The 21,807-nt window shown below is 36.8% G+C and overlaps 1 protein-coding gene across 7 annotated transcripts in view; it reads left to right on the top strand.

Moving 5' to 3' along the window:
* The window catches only part of LOC122057662, a 29,181-nt gene extending 7,418 nt beyond the window's left edge, over nt 1-21,763 (top strand). The window contains exons 2-15 of one of the 7 annotated variants that reach the window (XM_042619850.1): nt 342-461; nt 609-682; nt 6,025-6,121; nt 9,892-9,978; nt 11,081-11,127; nt 12,613-12,670; nt 13,430-13,540; nt 13,782-13,907; nt 16,009-16,120; nt 16,411-16,505; nt 19,159-19,263; nt 19,786-19,994; nt 20,265-20,496; nt 21,434-21,654. In XM_042619850.1, the coding sequence (XP_042475784.1) occupies nt 6,040-6,121; nt 9,892-9,978; nt 11,081-11,127; nt 12,613-12,670; nt 13,430-13,540; nt 13,782-13,907; nt 16,009-16,120; nt 16,411-16,505; nt 19,159-19,263; nt 19,786-19,994; nt 20,265-20,496; nt 21,434-21,486 (1,317 nt within the window). In that variant the 5' untranslated portion in view covers nt 342-461; nt 609-682; nt 6,025-6,039 and the 3' untranslated portion in view covers nt 21,487-21,654. Of the gene's footprint in view, nt 1-341; nt 462-608; nt 683-6,024; nt 6,122-9,879; nt 9,979-11,080; nt 11,128-12,612; nt 12,671-13,429; nt 13,541-13,781; nt 13,908-16,008; nt 16,121-16,410; nt 16,506-19,158; nt 19,264-19,785; nt 19,995-20,264; nt 20,497-21,433 lie in introns of all 7 variants that reach the window. The other 6 variants (XM_042619848.1, XM_042619847.1, XM_042619846.1 and 3 more) reach the window with 6 other exon arrangements.
* Nucleotides 21,764-21,807: the final 44 nt, after the last annotated feature.

Raw genomic sequence — 21,807 nt, 5'->3', positions numbered from 1 at the left:
AAAAAAAAAAAAAACCAAGCAAAACACAGAAATTTTGGTATTTTGGGAAACATCAAAATGAAACGAGTTCTTGAACCTTGTTCTTAGGTGGGTTTCAATAATCCTTTCCCATAATTTCATAGTATGATTCATTAGTTTTATGACTATAGTTTTTCAGCTTTGAATATCACCTTTATTTTTGTAAATCGGAACCACAATGTTTCTCCTCCATTCATCAGTCTTTATCTGTCTTTTCTTCTAGAACCTTAAGAAATTATATTAAGTGTAGCATTTGGAAGTCCTTGGTTGAATTTAGTGGCTAGAAGAGATGAAATCTTACATAATATGTAACTGAAATGCAGGTTTTTCTGTGGTGGTATCATCGCCTTCTCTTTTCAGGCAAAAACGGTCTACATGTAGCCCTGAAATTTAATCTTTGCCAGGGCAGAATGGTGCATTTCAGTATTTTTTGGTCTTTGAAGGTGTGTTTCTACCTGTTTTAGGGCTGGCCTTTGTTTATTGTGTTCCATTGCCTAGTCATTGGTATATTTTTCTTTAGTTCATGCCTTGTGAGTTTGTAGTTGTAGAGTGATAACCTTCTCACGTTATTGGCTTTTGGGATATGGCAGGATTTTTACGTTAGAATATGGTCACAGCAATTCATTTGTTACAGCACATGTAGAATCTACTGCAGGAACTAGAGGTGTCCATTTACCCACTTTATTTTGTTCCTGAGTTGCATGTTACTTTTCTCGTTTGCTCTGTACAAGATATGAGCCAATGAGACTTCTGAAGTGCCTGTTCTTGTGTTAAGTTTGCGTAGGTGCTTTCTGATAATCTTTTAGTGACAAGTTTTTTTCTTCATTTTGTTTTGTAAAGCAAGTTAATCTGATATTAGGGACATTTATGTGCTGTTATCTGATAAACCACCATTACTTGTGTGATCTTTAGTCATTTAAGATGTTCAGTGTGATACTTGTTATTCAGGTAGTAATTATTGCAAATATGAAAAAAAAAAAAAAAAAAAAAATGATGCATAAATGGGATGAAGCCATGAAGGGCTATTCATCTCATCTAATATGTGTGCTACCCTGCTAATAACCACTCGTGCACCAAAAAAAGGTCCTAATTGTTTAATGGGCTGTATCAACCTTGCTATCCTTCCATCCCTTCCCCTTCCTTTTTCCCTAAAAGCTGAGCTTGTCAAGCTTTGACACTTCAAGTTATTGGTCCACACCAGAGTGACCAGACACATGGTTACTTGTGCTTGATAAAGGTGGTGCCCTCATTGTCAATAGGGTTGTCAATCAATAGATACCCAGTAGGCCAGTACACATGGGTGCTTGTCCAAATTAGATATCCAATCAATAATTGGTTGGCTTTGGATCCATGTTTACGATGTCCCATTTAGGTCCAACCATTTGATTCCCATCAGGTTATTCACCTTTTAGGTATTTACTACTAGGTGATTAATGGCTTTAACAAGTTAGTATTAAGAGAGGAAATCTAATGTCACAAGACCTAATTTTACCTGACATTAAATATCCCGTTCAACAAATATAGAAGCTTTTATATATAAGGGTTTTAAGTAATTTAGGAACATCCACTTCCTCTCTTTTTGAGTTTTCCTCCTTACTCTGTATCCAGACTTGTGCAGTCAGCAGTGGCAGTTGCTGGCACAAAGCTACAATCACGGTCGCCAGCAAGCTCCAACCCTGGCAGTAGCCTCTCTTTTACCATGGAGGGATTTTCCCTTTATTTCTAATGGCAATCTCTCTCTGTTTTTGTATCTCCACCTTGTAGAAACGCAACCCTAAAACAATGCAGAAGATAATGGGAAAACAAGAATAAGCAATGCACACAGATTTACGAGGTTCGGCAAGATTGCCTACGTCCCCGGTGAGATGAGATCCTGCTTCACTATCAATGGAAAATAGAGTTACAATGCTTGTCCCTCACACTTCTCAGTATTGCTTGCATTACAGAGAAAGAAACCTTCGCTACAAATATCTAGCGAAAAACCCTAATCCGGAAAGTACACAATTGCCCTCAAATAAAAAATTCGAGCGGGGGCCCCCCCTACACCCCCTGCTATGCTGGGGGGCCTCTTGTCCCCCTTGCAACCCCCACGGCCCGCTAACCGGCTAGCGGGACTGCCGTTCTACCTGTCGAGGCGCTGCACCAGTACTCCCTGGATTAAACTGTGACGGAATACAAGACAACGTACACCAACACACCTATTTTCCTCCCTCTGTCTTTCCATGGGATTTCTCTCTCTGTCTCTCTCTCTCTATATATATATCTGGCGACCTCTGCCATTCTGGCAACCTATTCATGGAAGGTTCGCAGTAGGGTTCAATAGATCCCCAATTTCAGATTTATTTAAGGTTTAGGGTTTCATGGTGTATGCTGTTTAAGATTTAAGGTTTTAAAATTTCATGGTTCATGGAGTTTTTTGGCACATCCGGCGAAGTTCTCTGACCATTTCAGAACATGTCAATGGAGAAAAGTAGTAGCACACTTTTGCAAAATGGACTGTCTAGATTGAAAACTTTGGAAAATGGACTGTCGAGATTTCTTTTGTGACAACTGGTGATGTCATGAAGCGGTTGTCACACTATAATGACCCTAAAGGCATACTATTTTTTTATACCATTGAATAAACTAAAAATTAAGTTAGATATTGTAGTATTATGACATTGAATAATAATTAGTGGTTACTTTTAGTCATTAATTTTTCTATTGGATGCCAAAAGGAGAGCAATGAGCTAGCTGATGAGCTGACTAAGCAAGGCGTGGTCTATCATAGACTATCTTTTGGTGGGCCTTTATATGACTTTATATGACTGTAGCTTCCTTTCTTTTTCTTTGTTTTTTCCCTTCTTCTTGTTTGTGTTGTTGTTATGGATTTACGTTGGGTTGTTTCCTAGCTGTTATTGTACTGTTAGCATTCTTTATTTTTCTAACAAAACTTACTATCCATAAATTAAAAAAAAGCAGCCCCTTATATGTATGTGACAAAACCCACAATGGTTGGTTATTGTTGCAGAGATTTTTTTTGGATAGATTGTTGTACAGATTTGTTCTATGGGTGTCTTTGCTACTCCACTTACATTGTCATTGTTGTCAAATTCTATTTTGGTTACTTGCCATTGACTGGGTAAAGACTAGAAACATCAAGAGCACCCTTGGGCTTAGAGCTGTAAAATATTGTCAGGGTTCTATCTGGGTACACTTGGGCCACCTTAGACCCAGCCCATTGATGCCCCTTTGTTCAATGAGGTCTATTTCTTCGTGAAGTCTATCCCTCTCCAATAGATTTTGTGCTTTTCCCTTTTTGACAGCAAAATGAGATTTATATTCAAGTAGTGAAGAGAAAAAATTTACAAGTATATCAGTATAAATTTTGCTAAAAACAATGCTGTCTTTATACATAGAGATTAGACATATCACTTGCAGTATATAGTCAATGTTACCCCATGAATTCTACTTTCTTGAACTGATTTCCCAATTTTGTCCTTCCTGAGAAGAGATGCATCAATTTTTCCTGTACAGCCATTGTGTGCTCCACTATCCCATTTATGGTAGATCCTGGGGCATATGCTTGAACTGATTTTGCACCAATCTTTTCCTTCCCAAGAAGGGATGCATTATTTCTTTTGTGTCATCCACTTTCCCATTTATGCTAGGCCCTGGGTTCCTTACTGCACTTAGCACTTCATTTAACAACTTATTGACTTCTAGTTCCACAATTTGGTTTAACAGTATCAATGAATCATTGCCATTGGTGTCTAGTAATCTGCCCCCTAGGTTGTCCTTCCTCCTTAATGTAGAACTAGAATCGGCAAACCAACCTAGTCCCAAAACAGCAGGATACTCTATAACGGTAGATCAGATCTGGAACACGTTGAATATGGAAGAAAAGAGGGAGATAACTAGAAGAGAACCTCTTGTGCTTCACACCGCAGAGAGTTAATTGGATCAAACACCAATTCCATCAGCCTTGATCAAACACAAGACAAATCTCCATGTAGAAGACAATAGCAACAACCATTAATTTGTTTATTAAATCATCTAGGCCTTTAGGAGCCTCCTCTTCTTTATTTATAATGTTAATGGGGGAGGGAATTACAAAATAGAAGGTTCCTCAAAAAGGAAACCAAATATTCTCCTAATACAATAGCTACTAAAAACTGAAATTAGAAACTAACTGAAATTAGAAACTAGCTACTAAAGACTTGACTCAATTAATAACTTGACTCCTAAGGAAACAAATATAACTCAAATCAAGCCCAACTAGAAAGGAAACTAATGAAAATGGAAACTAACTAGTAATCCCGTACTCAATCTTAGAGCCCCCTTTTTAGACCCATAAAAGTGGTCTATTACACTCAAAACACATGGGATCAAAGGCCTAACATGTATGGAACCCAACCCTAGGCTTATTCCTAATAAAACAAGCCTATTTTGGTAATTAATCTGCATCACTCCTCCTCCCTAGTTCTAAGAGTTTGAGTAATCAAGCTGTAATGCCTATTGGATCCCCCCCCCCCACAAGGAACCTAAGTCTTAGAGACTGTGATTTCTTGAGTTAGGGCTTCCCCTTAGCTAGCCGATTTGGATTGTTGCCCTCCTTTTTTTCTTCTTTTTCAATAAAATGTTTATCATTAAAAAAAAAAAAAAAAGGCCAGAGACTGCCTAGTGCCTTCTTCCAACTATCTCTGCAATTAAATTGCTATCTCCTGGTGCCTCTGACCTTTATGTATTCTATCAGGCCTCCCAAATCCACCCTCTTTAATTAGTTAAAAAAAAATTAGGCGTACACAATCTCTCCTTATATCTAAGAAGTCTTTTACAGAAACGACCAGTTTAGCTGGTGTGGACCTTAGGTGATGGTCCATGTTTCAATACTATTGGAAAGTACTTGTTGATCAAATTGCATGTCTCTGTTATTTTAGAGTTGGGTCGAACTCATAATCCACATAATTATACATCATAGGTCACAAATAATTCAAGATGATCTGATCTAGGTCAGTTTTCTAGTTTAGATATGATACTTGGCAAAAGCAAGTAAGGAAAACCAAAATATTCGGGCAAGAAAATGAAAAATTTTAACTTACTTCAGCCACGAATTTTCTATTAGATCTCCACTTTGATGAGCTTCGAAGAAATTTTTTTGCTTGTTCTAGGTTGTTTTTTAGTGTAAATGGGAAACACTTGGCCAAAAAGTTAGTACGAAGAAGTTTTCTCTCAAAAAAGTGGGGTTTTTGGGTTTTGGCAGCCTGTGTATCGAGAGTGTATCTGTACCATGTCCGTTCTGATTTTTTTTTTTTTTTTTTTATTGTATCAGTTTTGTATCCTATGGCCATGGCTAATCTTGATACGGCTGATACATATGGATGCTAGATACCATGGCTTCCTCTGCTTAAGACTTCGACCACCTCATGACGATCTAGAATGAGAAGGAAGAGCCTTCCTCCCACATGCAGCATTGCAACAGTGGTGCAAGATTCCTCCCAATCAATAAAGCAGTGTTCACAGCCCTTTCAGAAAAGCTCATAGTTAAGCTTCCAAAAGGGACATGTCTGAGAAGGATTCCCTTTTTTAACTGTTTCTCAGAGATTTCGGTAAAAATGTTTGCTGGAATATTCAATGGCTGAGTAACCTTCTTTGCAAACACCTAGCATGACCATGAAAAGGAGACTAAATTCTGTAGCTTTCTCACTTACCCAAATGGCAGCAAACTTAGAACCCACCAATCTGTCAAATAATTAACATTTACACTTGTGCTTAAATGTAGGGTTTGAAGTTTTCTGTTTATAGTTCTATTTCCTCCCTGTTTCACAACTGCATGTTTTCTATTAGGCTATATGTTTTTTGTACTTCAGAAGCATTTTAGCATGTGTAGTTTTTTGCCTTTTTATCAAGTCATGCTACAATTTTGCTAAATACTTTCTGAACTAGAGTGCTTATATACTATGGAGCAAAGTTCTCAGTTGTGGGGTTAGGATCTTGTGTAAACTGATGTAGACTATCAATCCATAGGTTGCCTTGGTCTCAATGGTATGCACGCCTGGAAAGTGGAGGATGGCAGCTATGGTGAGGCTTTTGGAAACTGGAAATTTCTCAGAAATCACAGCAGGTACTCACATTTATTTTAGCCCATGGTATCCATGGTTTGAGGACTATGGAAAATGAATGTGCATTTTAGAACATCAAATTAACAATGCAACGACTTGCTAGTTCATCAGCTGTATGCAACTGAGAATGCATTGTAATTACTCGTAAGCATTTAATTTGATGGTAATATTGAATTATTTAAATATATCTACATCATATTATGAAATCTCTTAAATGTATAATGCATGTCATCATTTATTGGTGTCATAGAAACATAATAAGTTTAAGCCAAATGCAAATATTAGTAACAATGACTTCTTTGCCTACTTTCTGTATGGGGCTTGCTCCTTTTCCTTTTTGAAATCTTTATGTTACTTGCCAAGAAAATGGGAGTGGCTTTACTTTTGTCTGGTTACTTGCATGGTTTTACATTGCACTGAAAGGAAGTGTTCGAATTATGGTTTCTTACTTTCTTTCATGGTGTAAGAATACAAAATTGTATTCGTATTGTTTGCTTAGCAATATTTTGGCCTGACTTAATACCGAACTTTCTGTATTCTCATAGTTTAGGTGAAAATGTTATGAACTAGGGGTGGAATGTACAACAGAATTCATGTTACCAGCCCCAAGCAAAGTGCAAGAACTTGTTTCTTTTCGATGGTTTCGAAACCACCGAAATTTCGTCGAAATGGTGTACTTTTTCCTATGTGTTTCGCTGGCCATTTTGGGGGGCTAATGGCTGAAGTGGCCGAAATTAGCGAAATGACCGACATGGCCGAAATTTCAATGAAATAGTTCATTTCTTGGGCCAAAATGACCGAAATGTGACCGAGATGACCGAAATTATGTACTCTTATATTTTGTATGCCATTTTGTCTCGGTAAAAAAAAAAAAAAAAAAAAAAAAAAGAACTGAAATATCCGAAATTTCGAACCTTGGCCCCAAGTGGTAAGCAGGGACCGTATAAAGTTCAAGATTTCATGAATTTTGAGTGAAACTGACCATGGATCACAATTCATAGAAGAGAGGTCAAAACTTGTGAATTATGATTTACAGTTCATTGTTCCTAGATGAGAAGTCCATTTCTTCAACTGTAAATGTTCTCTGCTCCTACATAGAATTTTAGGATGGCAACAAGACAGACCAGTGTTTTTTTTTTTTTTAAATGATCAAATGGCGGAGGCTATAATTAGATGGAGCTGGCTGAGGTGACATCAGTTTCTGGTACTAAGATTGGGTCTGAAATTTTGAAAAAGGCTGAGAAAGGAGAGAGAAAAAAAAATATATATATATAGTAATGCAGTGCTAAAATGCCTTGCGAAAGGATCGCAGGTATAGGGATAGAACCAGATAATTCCATTTGAAAAATTTTGATCAGCCTGAAATTCCAGTTAAATGAACAACACAAGCAGTAGATCTAGTTTGTAAAATATGATTTCAAGCAGATGGACAGATTTGAGGTAATGAAAGATTACTTCTGAGGCTAGGATTCTTAAAACCCAGAAAACCAGATGATTCGATAGCATAAATTTTATGCTTCTTAAACAGGGCAAAACTGATATTTATGCAATTGTGGGAAAGAGAAGAAATAAAAGACATGATCAGGAATTACCTCTTGATCAACAAGGCTGGAATAACCACGAGCACCAAACCTTGGAATCATTGTAAGGGTTCCTGGAATCACCACCAAGGGTCCTACTGAACACTGCAGCGGGGAGAATTTTTTCTGAATCACCACAGTTACGAAGGGAAAAGCCTACTTCTATTTATCAAAGTCATGTCCAAGGCTAACTGATGGAGGCCCGGTAGGGGTAGGGAAGAACCCCTGAGATGAACTGAGAGTTGCAGGGGAGGGAGAGAAGATTTGCACAAGAAAGAAGGGGGGCACACAATAGCCCGCATGCTTCACAAACACTCAATTCGATTCATCTTTTCATTATCTAATTTTGTCCATCGGTTACAACCATTATAAAGGAAAATAAAGACTCTATAACATGGAAAGAAATCTTAAAAAGAAACTAACTCAAAAAGAAAGGAAACCTAAAATCAACTCTAACTATGTCCTACGTATGCAACTTCCAAAAAATAAACAGAATAAAATAATCTAAAGATATTGTTCACCTAAATAAAATCAACTACTAAAATACTACTAGATCAAATGATCAAATATGGATCTGGTTCATCTCTATCTGGATACCTAGATGGGTATGAATCGTTCCACGGGTGTGTATCTGAATCACTAACTCATTACAAACTTATATAGAAGACTCTACAACAAACTCAAACTCAAAAAAGGAAACACCTAACTAATCCTGAATTGATAAAGGTAACTTAAATTCACTAGGAAACTTAAATAATAAAGAACAAGACTGAAATAAAGCTGGACTTATAGAGTCCCTAATCCAACTAACTAATAGGTTTTAAATGACAATTAAAATTAAAAAAAAAATAAAGCTGGCATAAATAGTAACATGTGAACTGGAACACATGAATTGTAACATATACCAGGTTTGAACTAGCTAAGTAGTTTGGAAATCAGAATTGAACCAGACCAACCTTAACCGCAGGAAAGTCTTTTCTTTTTCTTCTTTCTAGTTGAATATTGCATCAGATAGCCTTTAGTTTTCTCCGGAGTTGTGTTGCCTGAATTACCAGTGGTATCAGGAGTGGATCTCATTGTTTGGAAACATACGGTTGGCTGGCATACATAAGAAGTCTTTTGCTGAAACTTAAAGTAATTTTTCTTTTGTTGCAAAAGGAGAGAAAATACCGCAGGGTTGTTTACATGGACAAATGGTGGCAGGCTATAGTTTCTAACTAAGTCTTAAAGAAAAGAGTCTTGATGATTGGACATTTAACTCTGAACTGGGTATTGTGTATCTCCCACCAATTATTTTATGTCACGTTCTCTTCTCTCATCTTTCCCTTATGTCAGGAGATGTCCTTTTGGATGAAAGTTTTGTACTACATGTCATGTGTTTAATAGATTGGTTCCATTATCAAAAATAGGAAAGGTATGCGATGACGAGGGTCCTTGGAGAGGGTAATTCTAAGGCATGTGATATTGTAAGGCATCTGTGTGCATCATTCACTCTATTTGGTGGTTTTTCAACTTTGACACTTCATTCACTCTATTTGGTGGTTTTTCAACTTTGACACTTACCACTCAATTCTTTTTCTGGTAACTTGGCTTTTAGGGATAAGATCTAAATTAGCATATTTTTAGTATTTTTTTTTGGGGGGGGGGGTTTAATTATCTAGTGCTGTGAAAAAGTAGAAAACGAATTAAGAAAGAGGGAAAGAAGAGTAAAATATTCCTCTTGATGAATTGTATCGCTAATGGGTTTCCAAGGATGTATTAACCGATTATTAGTGTGCTTCTGTAACATGAAGCTTTAATTTTGACTTAGTGTTATTAATAATAACAGTAAGATCAATGATTTTTGTTTATGTTGGCAGAGCTATATTCTTGATAATATCCTCGCCAAATAATTTTTTATACTTTATTTTCAGCAGCATAATGATAGGCAGTTAGTTGTTTGTGGGTAAAGATCCGAATCAATGCAGGCTGCTGTTCATTGCAGCTACAGTTTACTGGTAGAGGAAGCTGGGTTTTTTAAAATTCATATATGATATAACATGGTTGTCACCATTGCCATTCTCTATGTGCATTTTACCTGGAAGTTAATTCAATATTTGTAATTGTTTTAGATGAAGTAATGCATTATCCACTCTGGATTGTAGATTTTGAATATTTAATGTTTTGACTTATTATGTTAGACTCCTTGCCAGAGGAGGTTAGCCACGAGAAATTAGCTGTTCAGTCCATTCATAGAGAATTACGTGAGGCAGATGAAGCAAATTTGCTTGAAGAGGAAGGTTAGATCATCTTTCTTTCTCTAGTGCTATGCTGTGAGGCTTGCCAAAATCTAATTCATAATCCTGGGATATTACGTATATTTGTTTTAAACTAATCTAGTGTAGGGGATTGCATTTAATTCAATTTCCTTGACTAAATTAGGCAGGGGCTTGGAACAAGCTTTATTGATATTTTGATCATCTATTTCTAGAGGAATTTGATAACATATTTTTGTTAATTTTACTGTCTTTTTGTATGGAACTGCTATAGCAATAATTCTATCAGTTGTTTCTTCACTGCCCAACATTCAGCTTTATACGTCATTGCTGGTCATATAACTGTCCTCCAAAATTTTGCTTTAAGTCTTAAAGGATTATGTTGATCACACAACACTCTGGACGTGCCCCTTCACTTCATCCACCCTATTCTGATTCTTTGGAAAATTTTCACTTTGTGGTATCTTCTTTCATCAATTTTCACCACCTCCCTTTCAGCCTTATTGTTGTACAAAAGTTACAGTCCATATACTCTGTTTTTGTTCTACTTATCGTAAAACTTCTTTATTCCAAGATTGATTTACATAATTCCAACGTTGCATTGATCCCAACTTTTGTTTCGTCAATCAAAACAATATCAGAAGGAAAAAGCATACACCAAGGGATCTGATCTTGAATGTCTGTAGTCAGCTTGTCTATGATTAGCGCAAACAAATATGTACTTAATTCTGATCCTTGATGTAATCTAATTGTAATTGGGAATTCACTACCCTACCTCCCCCACAGTTCTTGCACTAGTTAAACATATTGTTAACTATGCCCACATATGTACCCAAAACACTTTTCTTCTCTAAAATTTGCCAAATTAACTCTCTAGGGACTATATTATAAACTTTTTCTTTATTGTTTTCTTGTAAGTAGTCTAAAACATAACTTTAGCTAGGCTACAAAATTAATTATTTAGAATGTTTGAGTTTAATATCTAATTCTGCTTATTATGGGAGTAATCTCTCTCTTGGTTACACGAATCCTTCATTTCAAATTGTTTATGATTTTCAATGTTGATTCTGTATTGGTATAATTTTTGGTAATGGGAGATATGTACTTATTCTGATTTTCTGTGCAGATATGCATGTTTTTGATTGCAAACCACTGCAAGACCCTTTGCATTTGGTAATGTCTGAAAAACTGGAATTACTAATATGCATTAACACCTTTCAGCTCCCTAGGGACGTATCGTGTTTGTTAATTTTGATTGTATTGTCATCCAGATTGAGGTTTGGTATATGATAAATCGATAATGGTTTTGTTATCCAGATTGAGGTTTGGTTTAGTAAATCGATAATGGATGAGTTGATGATTGTGGGTAATCTTATATTTGATATGCCTTGGAAGTTTACCTTTTGTTTAATTAATGTCGTATCTGTTGTATGTATTGTGTGTATGTCAATTTACTTGGATAACAACACAATCATCTGCTGAAGTGTCCTGATTTTGATTTCTTGTAGTGATTTGCATGTGTATCTAGTATTTTTATTTGGGAGAAGATATCATCGCAAATGCAGAATATTTTACTTCCCTTTGGTCTTTGGTGACCCAAAAATCATCTTTCTGACCTGACTTTGGAATTCAACTGCTTCATAATTGTTAACAGAACGATGATTTTTGGGTGCTCATCCGACGAGAAGAAACATTTGGCTTAAAAAAATTCCCGTTTATTAAAAAGTGTTGACTATATATATATATATATAGACAACAATTCTCAACAACATATATCATTGACCAAGAAGCTCAATGAATCATAGAACAACAACAACAACACGGCTCAGCCTTATCCAATTAAATGGGGTTGGCTATGTGGATTCGAGATAGGGAAAGGAAAAAAAAGAAAAGAAAAGCACTGCAAAACCTCTTGAACATCCCACTTACGAACAATCAGCAACCCGGATCTTTGCCCTCCAAGCAGTTTTGTTCGATGCCATACTAGAGCCAAAGACCTATCTTTTGCATGTCTCTCGTTACCAACTCATCAATGGTCATTTTCGGCCTACCGCTAGTCCTTTTAGCTCCATCCATTTGAGTCTGGTCTCTCCTCCAAACTTGAGCATCCAAAGGCCTCCTTTGGACATGTCCAAACCATCTTAATTGACATTCTCTGAGCTTATCCTAAATCGGGGGCAACTCCCAAATCAGCTCTAACCCTGTCATTTCCCACTCTATTCTCAGAGTTTTGTTGCACATCCATCTCAGCATCCTCATCTCGGCTACACTCAATTTATCTATATTACGCTTCTTGACTGCCCAACAACTGCACCATACATCATAGCTGGTCTTACGACTGTCCTGTTTAATTTTCTTTTAAGCTTTAGAAGAATACGTCGATCACACAACACTCTAGACGCCCCTCTCCACTTCATCCATCATACTTTAACAATGAATCATAAAACTGATGAGAATATCCACCAACATTCTGACTGCTTATGATATTAATGGAGGAACAAGATGGAAAGAATGGACTATCAGAGTAAGTTTTGGGTAGACAAACTGTGCAGTTGAATAACGCATATTATTTTTAAATTGAATTTGTTTTCTACTTCAATTTTCTTTCCCATCATGCACTTTGTCTCTCTGATTCTTTGTTCTTAATTAACTGTGAAGGTTTGTTGCAACGCTTGTAAGAGACCCATCAAGGCTAGTCAGTATGCTGCTCATGCAGGTTGGGATCTCTTTCTCTTTCTTTCTTTCTTTCTTCTTCTTCCTCTTCTTCTTCTTCTTTTTTTTTTTTTTTTTTTTTTTTTTTTTTGGGTTTCAATTGTCAGAATTTCCCACCAATGTGAGAAGGAAAGTTGTAATTATGTATTTTCTAGCTTGGTTTATTATGAGAGTTCTTTTTACTGTTGGAAAGGGCAGATAAGCTCTCTCCACTGGGTAGGGAATGAAAAGAGAAGTAATGGAATAAAGGAAAATTACATGTGTATACATCCATGTGTTGTATATGTTTACCTATCCAGTGATACCACATAAAATCTGCTATATCACATACTTTAGGAGCCATTTATTTTGGTTTTCCAATCAAATGGAAATGGGATGTTCCACCAAAGGTGAGGACCTATCGTCTTAGAATTTACTCGTTTTCCAGGCTTCAAGTGGTTGTTCATGCAGGAAGGAGATTCGTCATTGCACTTGATTAGATTAAAGACTGTCAAACCCTCTTTTTGTAATTCCTTTTTCATTAATGTATATCCTTCCTTACATTATTGCTAAACATATTCAGACTCAGAATTATGCAATGAGAAGAATAGAGACCTTAAGTGGTATCTCTAGGTAAAAAATTTTGTAGACTGGTGCGTTATTTTTTTGGTTGATTTTTTGTTTCAGTACCTTTTAGAAAAAAAATTATATTTTCAGTATTATAAACTTAAATTTTTGTCATGGATGTGGCTTTAAGTGATACAAGTTCTTTTAATATTTTCAGAGCGTTGTAGGTCATTTAATTCCACAGAAGAAACTGGTTTGGAGCTTGATGGTGGTACAGGACATAAGAAACCTCCAAGGAAGGGGAGAAAAAAATTGCAAACAGCTCAGGGTAGTACCCTTTCTTATTTTATCCTATTTCTTTTTATTTCCTAAGCATGCTTAAATTACTTCCACTTCTTATAAATAAAAATTAAGTTTTACAGGTTTCAAATGCTTTTTTAGAAGCATCTCTTTGGTACTGTTGAGATTTTTATTTATTTCTTGATGGGTGATTTGGTCAGTTATCCCTTTCTGATAGCATTTTGTGGGACCATAAACTCTGTTACTAAGAATTCCTTGATATCTTCTAGACCAAGCTGCTAGAGTTGTGGAGCAAGAGAGGTCTGAGTCTGTCCATGCGGATGATCATGCCGTTTCAGATTCCACTGTTGATGACCAAGCTGGAATGAATTATTCCATCTCTAGAGAGATAAAAAGTAACTACTTTTTTCTGGTCTATTTGATCTGTTCTATCATATGATCATAGTTAACTCACAAGATATGCATCAAGAAAATGATGGCCATAGGATTCATATTTAAAAAAATTGACTTATTTGCTAGTCAATATCTCATTTCAATTGTTGATGAATGCTTACAAAATGAGAAATCTTTGTTACTTTCTGCTAGATAGGGTTGATGTCTTATCTACATTGGTGATAGTTGTCTCTGAGTTTGGATCTGTTGATGGTGTTGTAATTCAAAAAATATATATGGGGTTATTTGTTCTTTTTGTGTCCATATTGATCTGGGGTTATTTCCTGACACTTGGAAAAGTATCTATATAAAGATAAACTTACTGCAAAAAAAAAAAAAGAAATGAAGTAAAAGATATGAAATGCAACAACATGAACAAGTGGCCAAAGGGACACTCAATGGGATAAGGATCTAAATACAGAAATTCCTTATTGAACCCCTGGCTATTTCATGAGATAGGGAATTAGCAGATCACATCTTCCAAGCGAAATAGAGGTTTCCTTGATAACACAAGAACCTGGCTTTCCTAATAAGGTCAAAGTATCTCCATGGCCCACCAGCAATAGATTGCAGCCACCTAACACTGCCATTAAAAAGACATTATTGATCTTATTTTGTTGTTTATATTTGTTAAGTGTTGTTCGTGGAGAGTGTTTTTCTTTGGGAACTATTTTTTGTGGTTGGTAAGTCCATTTGTGTGGAAGCATCTTTTTGTCCGAGTTCAATCTGTTGACTGCACCACTTCTTTTTGCATTGAAAATCAAAAGTTCATTCTGTTGGCTGCGCTGCTTCCTTTTTGTCCAAGTTCTTTTCTAAATTGCTAGTTACGACTGATCCTTTCCTTCTGGATTGGGGACTACAGTGATTGCTGCCCCTGGAATTCATTGTTCTTGTGTGGCAAGAATCAGTTACCTACGCTTTTGCTTGAAATACAAAAAAAGAGTTATCCCCCCAAATCTACAAGACTACAACTTTGTATGTTCCACATGAAGTATTGAATTTTTCATTGTTATATGGCCAGGATAATTTGGAATCTCTTTCTGGGAAAAAGAGAAACAAAATTATTTCTTGGTAAAAAATCCTCCTCCATTCCAACTCCCGAAGTACCATTAAAAAGATCAAGTGGTGGTACTTATTATGCCCTTACCGACATTATTTTTTCAGCTGCTGTTATATTTTAGAGATAGGCTGTTGACTTAGTCTTCCCTTGCCAACGGTGCGTGTGTTGATTGGACCCCCTTTGAAGGAGAATGATAGTTTAGTTCAGTCATCATCTGTGGGTGATGTCTAATCTCCATTTCCCTATTATTTAGGGTTTTTTAAAAGATGTCCACTCCTTGTAGACTAGAGCTATAACTGTGGTTAAGGCATGGCTTCTAACACCTTTTCTTCGTACCTCTATTTTTGTGCTTTATGGTCTTTGCTCGTTTTCCTTTTTGAGCTTTTAACCTGCCACATTATCCTTTGGTTTGATATTTTTCTCTATTTCGCATGAAACTGAACCATCTTGATTCTTGTTTATTTTATCTCCTATTGGGCCAACCCAAGAATGGGATGAATTCTTACCAATGATAAGCTGTTTTGTAAAAGTAATATACTGTACTATCATTCTTTTGGGGCTAAAAGTGCTAGAAATGGACATGGATTGAAGTGCCAGTTGTGAGAACAGCAAAAGAATCAAACAAAACATTGAGATGTGATAATATTACTGCTGTCATTTGGTCATGACTGGATCTCAAGATCTTTACCGTGTAATAGAACAAGTTTAGGAACATAGGTTTTTGTATTTTCTTGGAGGTACTATACTTAAATCACTCATGATGTTTGGGCCGTTTTATGATATATTAGTCTATTTTGATTAATGTAGTTTTTAGTTTGAATTCAGAATTTTGGATGTGCAAATTTCTTTCTTGGAGTTCTCTTAATTTCCTCAACATAGAGTATCTTTTATCTCATACTAGCTCTACAGTCTGCAGATCATCTGGACAAAAGTTTCTCATTGAAGTGAAATTCTTATGTTCAACTCTTAAGTTGTCGAGACTGATCCTTCCCTCTTCTGTACAGGGCACTCAGTTTCTATTGATGGGGCTGCTGTAATTGATGGTTCAGGACTTAGTCCTGGAATTACAAACTATTTAGCAGGTGTAATGTCTCCTTCAAAAAGACGTACCAAGTTGTATGTTCACCTCACCTTTGTGACTGTATGTTGACCTTGATCATACCTGCATAGCTTCAATTCCTAGGACTCATTTCTAGTTATCTTTATGAATTGATATCTAGCCATTTCATTTCATGAGGGTGGATACGAAGAAAGAAAATTTTCTTACCTTTTGGCTTGTTATATATTATTTATTCGCTCATTCTTAACAAGAATATCTTCATGATCTTAGGTTTCAACTGCATTGAGGTCACCTTTGTTTCAGAAAAAAAAAAAATTAATGCAAGCCTCCTCATTTGTCTTTGTAGGATGGCAGTTGAGGGTTTACAACCATTTGATGATTTGGAAACAACATATGGGGTAGCTGCAAATATGGGCATAAGTTGTCAAGAGGCTCAAACGTGTAAGGACAGCTTGAAATTTCCTGCAGCTATCCTATTCTGTCAAATCATTCTCTACTTTCATGACATTTAACTTGTAAATTGTCAGCCAAATCTTAAAAAAGTTGCACTCTTCAAGTAACAACAATTTTGCAGCACATTAATTACAGGTTGAGTATTAAGAATACTTTGCTTGGTTTTCCCTGTTTAGCTATTGCTGCTGAAGATATTAGCAATGAGATGTCTTACTATTTTTTCTCTGCACATTATATGCCAGTTTCATGAATTAGTGCAGCATCAAAATTTCCTAGAATCTCTATTGTTAAAAATCTAATTCACTTTGTAGCAACTTTGTGGCTTGGAGTTGGATCAAGTTTGGTCAGGCTTCTCTGACCAAGCATAACTTGAAGAGTTGTGACCTCAACGCTAATCAATCCAACTCAAGGATGGCCCAAGTTGCTTACCTCTGACTTATTTGGGTCAAATTGTATTGAGATGGGTAACGTGTATATTTTCAGTTTAGAGAAGTTTGTGAGAATGGAATGCAATATTTTTTTTTCTGCTATATGCTCTCGTCCTTTACCCTCATCTATTAAGTCCATCGTACCAATCTTTTGCTGCAAGGCCTTGTTTTTTCCCCTCAACTGCCCCACTTTAACCGCCCTCACGTAATTGCAACTTCCGCCTTTAGCATAATCTTTTTAGGCTCCTAAGTGTATCACTGTATTCCTTATCACATGTGCCTAAATATTATTTCATGCTTGCCATCTTAAATACACCTTGTTGCATGGCATTGGTGAACATTGCATCGCGCATTTTTTTCTAATGCCCCAATTTTTGAGATCAGACTAACAACTGGTGTCTCTTCTGTATTGTTTCTATTTACCTTGTGTTGCAGAAAAAGAAAACCAAACCAATAAATTAAGGGATAATTACATCCCCCTCCCCTGTAGTTTGTCAAAATTACATGTGGATCCAAGGGTTTGAGCGATTTACGCCCCCCTCCCCTATAGTTTGAAAGATTCTTACACTTAGGTCCAATCCATTAGTCACCGTGAATTTGAAACTGTTAATTGGTGACATCACCATTTTAATTCTGAAAATATACTTATAATAAAATGAACTTACTAAAACACCCTTCAGTTAAAGGCTGTCTTGACCAGGGAGATCACCGACTCACTGCAGTCGGCTATGTTGATCCTACACTTCTCAATTGGAGTCGGAGTTCGGACTTTGCAGAGTTTTTTTTTTTTCCCTGTTTAGCAGTTAAAGACTGTCTTGACCGGAGAGAGCACCGACTCACCACCGTCGGCTATGTTGATTCTACACTTCTCAGTTGGAGTCGGAGTTCGGACTTTGCAGAGTCCTAATGTTGCCAATATGCAAACTAGATGAGTTGAAGGCCAAGAAAATAGGACCAATTAACAGTCCTGTATTTCAGTCATTATTCAGTTGTCCTGCTGTAGAGTCCTTTACCCTGCACACACAGATGGCTAGCTTCAATTATCCAAATAGTCCTACCACGGATAATATTCAACCATAAAATCAGTCAATCGGAACCGGAATGCTAGTATAGATTCCAACATTAGGACCATTTGATACAATAACTTAGCAAAGCTTTCCACTTGCATACATTTGTGGTTTTCTTCCTTTACTTTCCTTCTCTTTTTATTTTTTCCCAAATCCAAACCCAAACTGATAAATTCTGCAAAAAATCAATGTAAGTGACCTCTGGTAGCCATATCTACCAGACTTTTGAACCATAAACTCCAAAAACCAAAAATCTTTGGAAATCCATGACTCTTCTTCTTGATTCCATCTTCTAGGTTTTGGCCAGTTCTGACCAATTTCATCCGATCCTTGGCTGATTTCAATCCAATCCAATTCATAATCAAAGGAGATTGACCCCGTATACAATCCAGAGTTTCTAAACCTTGCAGCAGTTTGATAATCTCTATATTGTACACTTATTAGCTTGAATGTTATTCAGCAATTTTGAACATCACTAATGAAGACGGAGAGACCTCTTATTCCAGATAAGGCCATCTCCTCTCAGATTCAGTGAGGGATCAAACACAAAAAGCTTCACCAGACACGAATCCTCGATTCTCCTCTCTATCCTCTTGTGTCTCAGCTCAGGTCCGATTGAAGACAACCAAGATCTCCAGAATAGACTCCTCCTATTCCATTCTGCCCTAGGAATATGTTATGCCAAAATCACCGAAAGAGAAGAAGATGAGAGAGAGAGAAGACTAATATGATCACCCGAGCGAGAGAGATAGAGAGAGAAAGAGAGCTGAACCTAGAAATTTGGAAAAAGCCGTCCCTCGCTGTAGCGGACGACTTTTATCCTTCCTTCCATCAACACTCGTATGGAAGAAGAAAAAAAAAAAAAGCTTGGGTTCTATCCCAAGGGTAACACGGTCTTTTACTGTGTAAAACTAACAGTATACTCACACCGTTAGTGTCAGGGGGGTGTAAATCGCTCAAACCCTTGGACCCACACGTAATTTCATCAAACTACAGGGGAGGAGGATGTAATTATCCCATAAATTAATACCTATTTCCTGTCATACTCATACATGATTGCATTGAACCATAGCTGTAGTGCAGATATATACTAATACAAACCACATACACGATAATGCTAGTATTATTCTTCATGCTTTCTGTCAGGTGGAGAATTTTCCAAGGGATCAATTACAGGAAGAGGAAAGCCTTGTGATTCTGTCAGATATCGCAAGCCTGGGCAGGTGCCTGAATGCAGAATTTCAACCAAAGGTATCCATGGACTTGTAGAAAAAGTTTTCTTTTTAGCAATTCTCATGTTGAGACATCTAGTGAGGAGGACAGATAATATGATCAAAGAAATGTCCATACCTAAGTTACTCTTAGCTAATCAGACGTTTCAGCAATTCAGAAAGTGAACCTGAATCTCTTGTCCCATGTGTCACAACTATAGTTTTAAAACCGGTCATGGCATCAAACTCAAAAGGGGCCTCTTTCTTTTGACTTATCAAACCTCAGTTTTGAAAAATAGATTAAAAAGTAATTAATGTTGAAAAGTTAAATAAATCATCAACCTGAACTGGGTGGTTTCTGAAATCCATATGGTTTGATTCTGGGTTTGGTCCTAGGAAGTTCTATGTCTATACCGAGCCGAAAAAGAGGCATTTCCAGTCTAAACCAGTTCAACCATCCTGCCCTGTCTGGTTTTTTAAAATATGGTCTCAATCTCACCATGTCTGGATTTATTGGTCTTCAACCATCTGACTTAGGTTAATGTAATGGTAACTAAATCAGATGCTCCATCTCCTCTAGCAACCAAAGTCTACAACTTACAAAGAAATAATCATCTCCGGTCAGCACTCTGCCATCTTTATGAAGCATCGACAAATTCCAGTGATACTCTGAGCCCTAAAGGGGTACAGGGAACTGTGGTATTGCCATCTCAGGTTTCATCACCTAAGGATTCATCGCATGAGAGAATGGATGATCTACCGCAAAATAAGGTTCGCAGCTCAGCTTATTCATGTGGCATGTGCCTTGCTGCTGCTTTTTCTGAACCTTGTGATTAACTAGCATTTGGCATCTTATTTTCCTCAGCACCTCTTATTAAGTTATAAATTTAGGCAGGTCAACTGTGTATCTGTTTATATTTATATGTTATGCTATCAAAGAATTCTGGCTGTGTCCGTATTTTGCTTGAATTGTATAGAAATGAACAACTTCCTCTTGTCCCCTCCCCCATTTCTTTTTTTTTTTTATATTTTTTGAAACAGAAAGATACTTATCCATTGCATGCTTCACGGAAGCCTGACCAAATTCTGGCTCAAAGTTCTGAATTGTGTTTGGGAAACTCAAGTGGACATCCAGCAGTCACAAACTTCACAAACTTCTCAGATCAGTTTCAGGATAATAACTTCTCAAGACCTGGAAACTCTATTGATGCTTCTCCCACGGGGATGATGAGGGGCAGATATTTTCCTGCTCCTTATTTTCCTGGAAACTCTGGTAGTTACTTACTCCTCACTTCGGTTCATTTGATATGCTCTTCCTTTTTGCAGTAGAACAATTTTGTAATACCTATAATCATAACCCAAAAATATGTTTATACGTACGAAGCATCCATACACCATTTCCTGCATATGCCATGTGGCATCATGGTAAGGCACTGGAACCCTTGCGCTAAGTTCATGTGTATCCTCTTGTCAGAATAATGTTTGAAGAACATAATACTAGGGAAAAGTCCCATAAGCAGTGGCAGATTCATAAGATTGAGAAAGCCATGAAACCACATGAATGCAATCCAGTTGGTACCCTACCCATTTACTGGTCAGAGTGGCTAAATCAACCATACCCCTGGTAGAAACAGGCAGTTGTGTAGGAACTAGTTTCTCCAAATTTGGCTAGTAGATTCTCTGAAGAGGATAAGTGTTTTTTCAATCTGGAGATTTGGAAAATATTGGTCTGGCTTCTGATTAAAATGGATTAGATATGATATTTTCGAATTAGGCTTGTGCCTCGACTGATATCTTGGAATAGAATCTCCTCGCTTCCTCCATTACTTTGTTCCTAGCCTGGGTGCATAATATTATGTCATATATTCTCAATCTACTGCTTTGATATCTTAATTTGAATATGGTCTTGAAGTTCTGTTTGATTTACACAGCTCTACATTGTTCTTTCTGGTTTTGAAATTTTTCTTATTTTATTAACTTGTGGTTTCACTATACATTCAGCATTGCATGTTTTACGTGCTAAAAATATGTGATAGCTTGTAAGTTAAGCAAGAGGCATCATTCTTGCTTCTTACTTTTACTAACACTACTTCTGCCCATGGATGCCAAGTGCCCTTCCATGCCTCTCTTTTGGGTACAGGGTTGGATATTTAGGAGATAGGGAATAAGTTTGTCCTGACAAACTTGACAAGTAGTTGCTGGTTTTGTAGGCACTTCACTTGGGACCATGCAGCAGGCTAATGGAAGTGTTCCGGTTATATAGGACTCAAAGAAATGCTTTTCGTAGGGTAAAGTGGATCTATCATTTCCCACTTCAAAGTTGTAGGCCATCCACCATTCATTTTAGCATTTTCACATACAATTGTTACTTTCAACAGTAGATACCACATTATCAAAGTTCCTTTTATCTACAGGGTGATATTATGAATCAGAATACTGTCTCTATTGTTTTTACATTAAGCTTTGGCTGCCAAATTATTATTATTATTATTATTTGGTAAAAGTTGTCAAATTAGTTTAAATGAATGAAACTTTACCTCTCTCTCTCTCTCTCTCTCACTTTTTTTTTTTTTTTTTGTGGGGG

Source organism: Macadamia integrifolia, chromosome 12 (assembly GCF_013358625.1).
Source record: "Macadamia integrifolia cultivar HAES 741 chromosome 12, SCU_Mint_v3, whole genome shotgun sequence".
Lineage (NCBI taxonomy): Eukaryota > Viridiplantae > Streptophyta > Magnoliopsida > Proteales > Proteaceae > Macadamia > Macadamia integrifolia.
The sequence above is the reverse complement of the archived record's forward strand: the minus strand, read 5'-3'. Positions and strand labels throughout refer to the sequence as shown.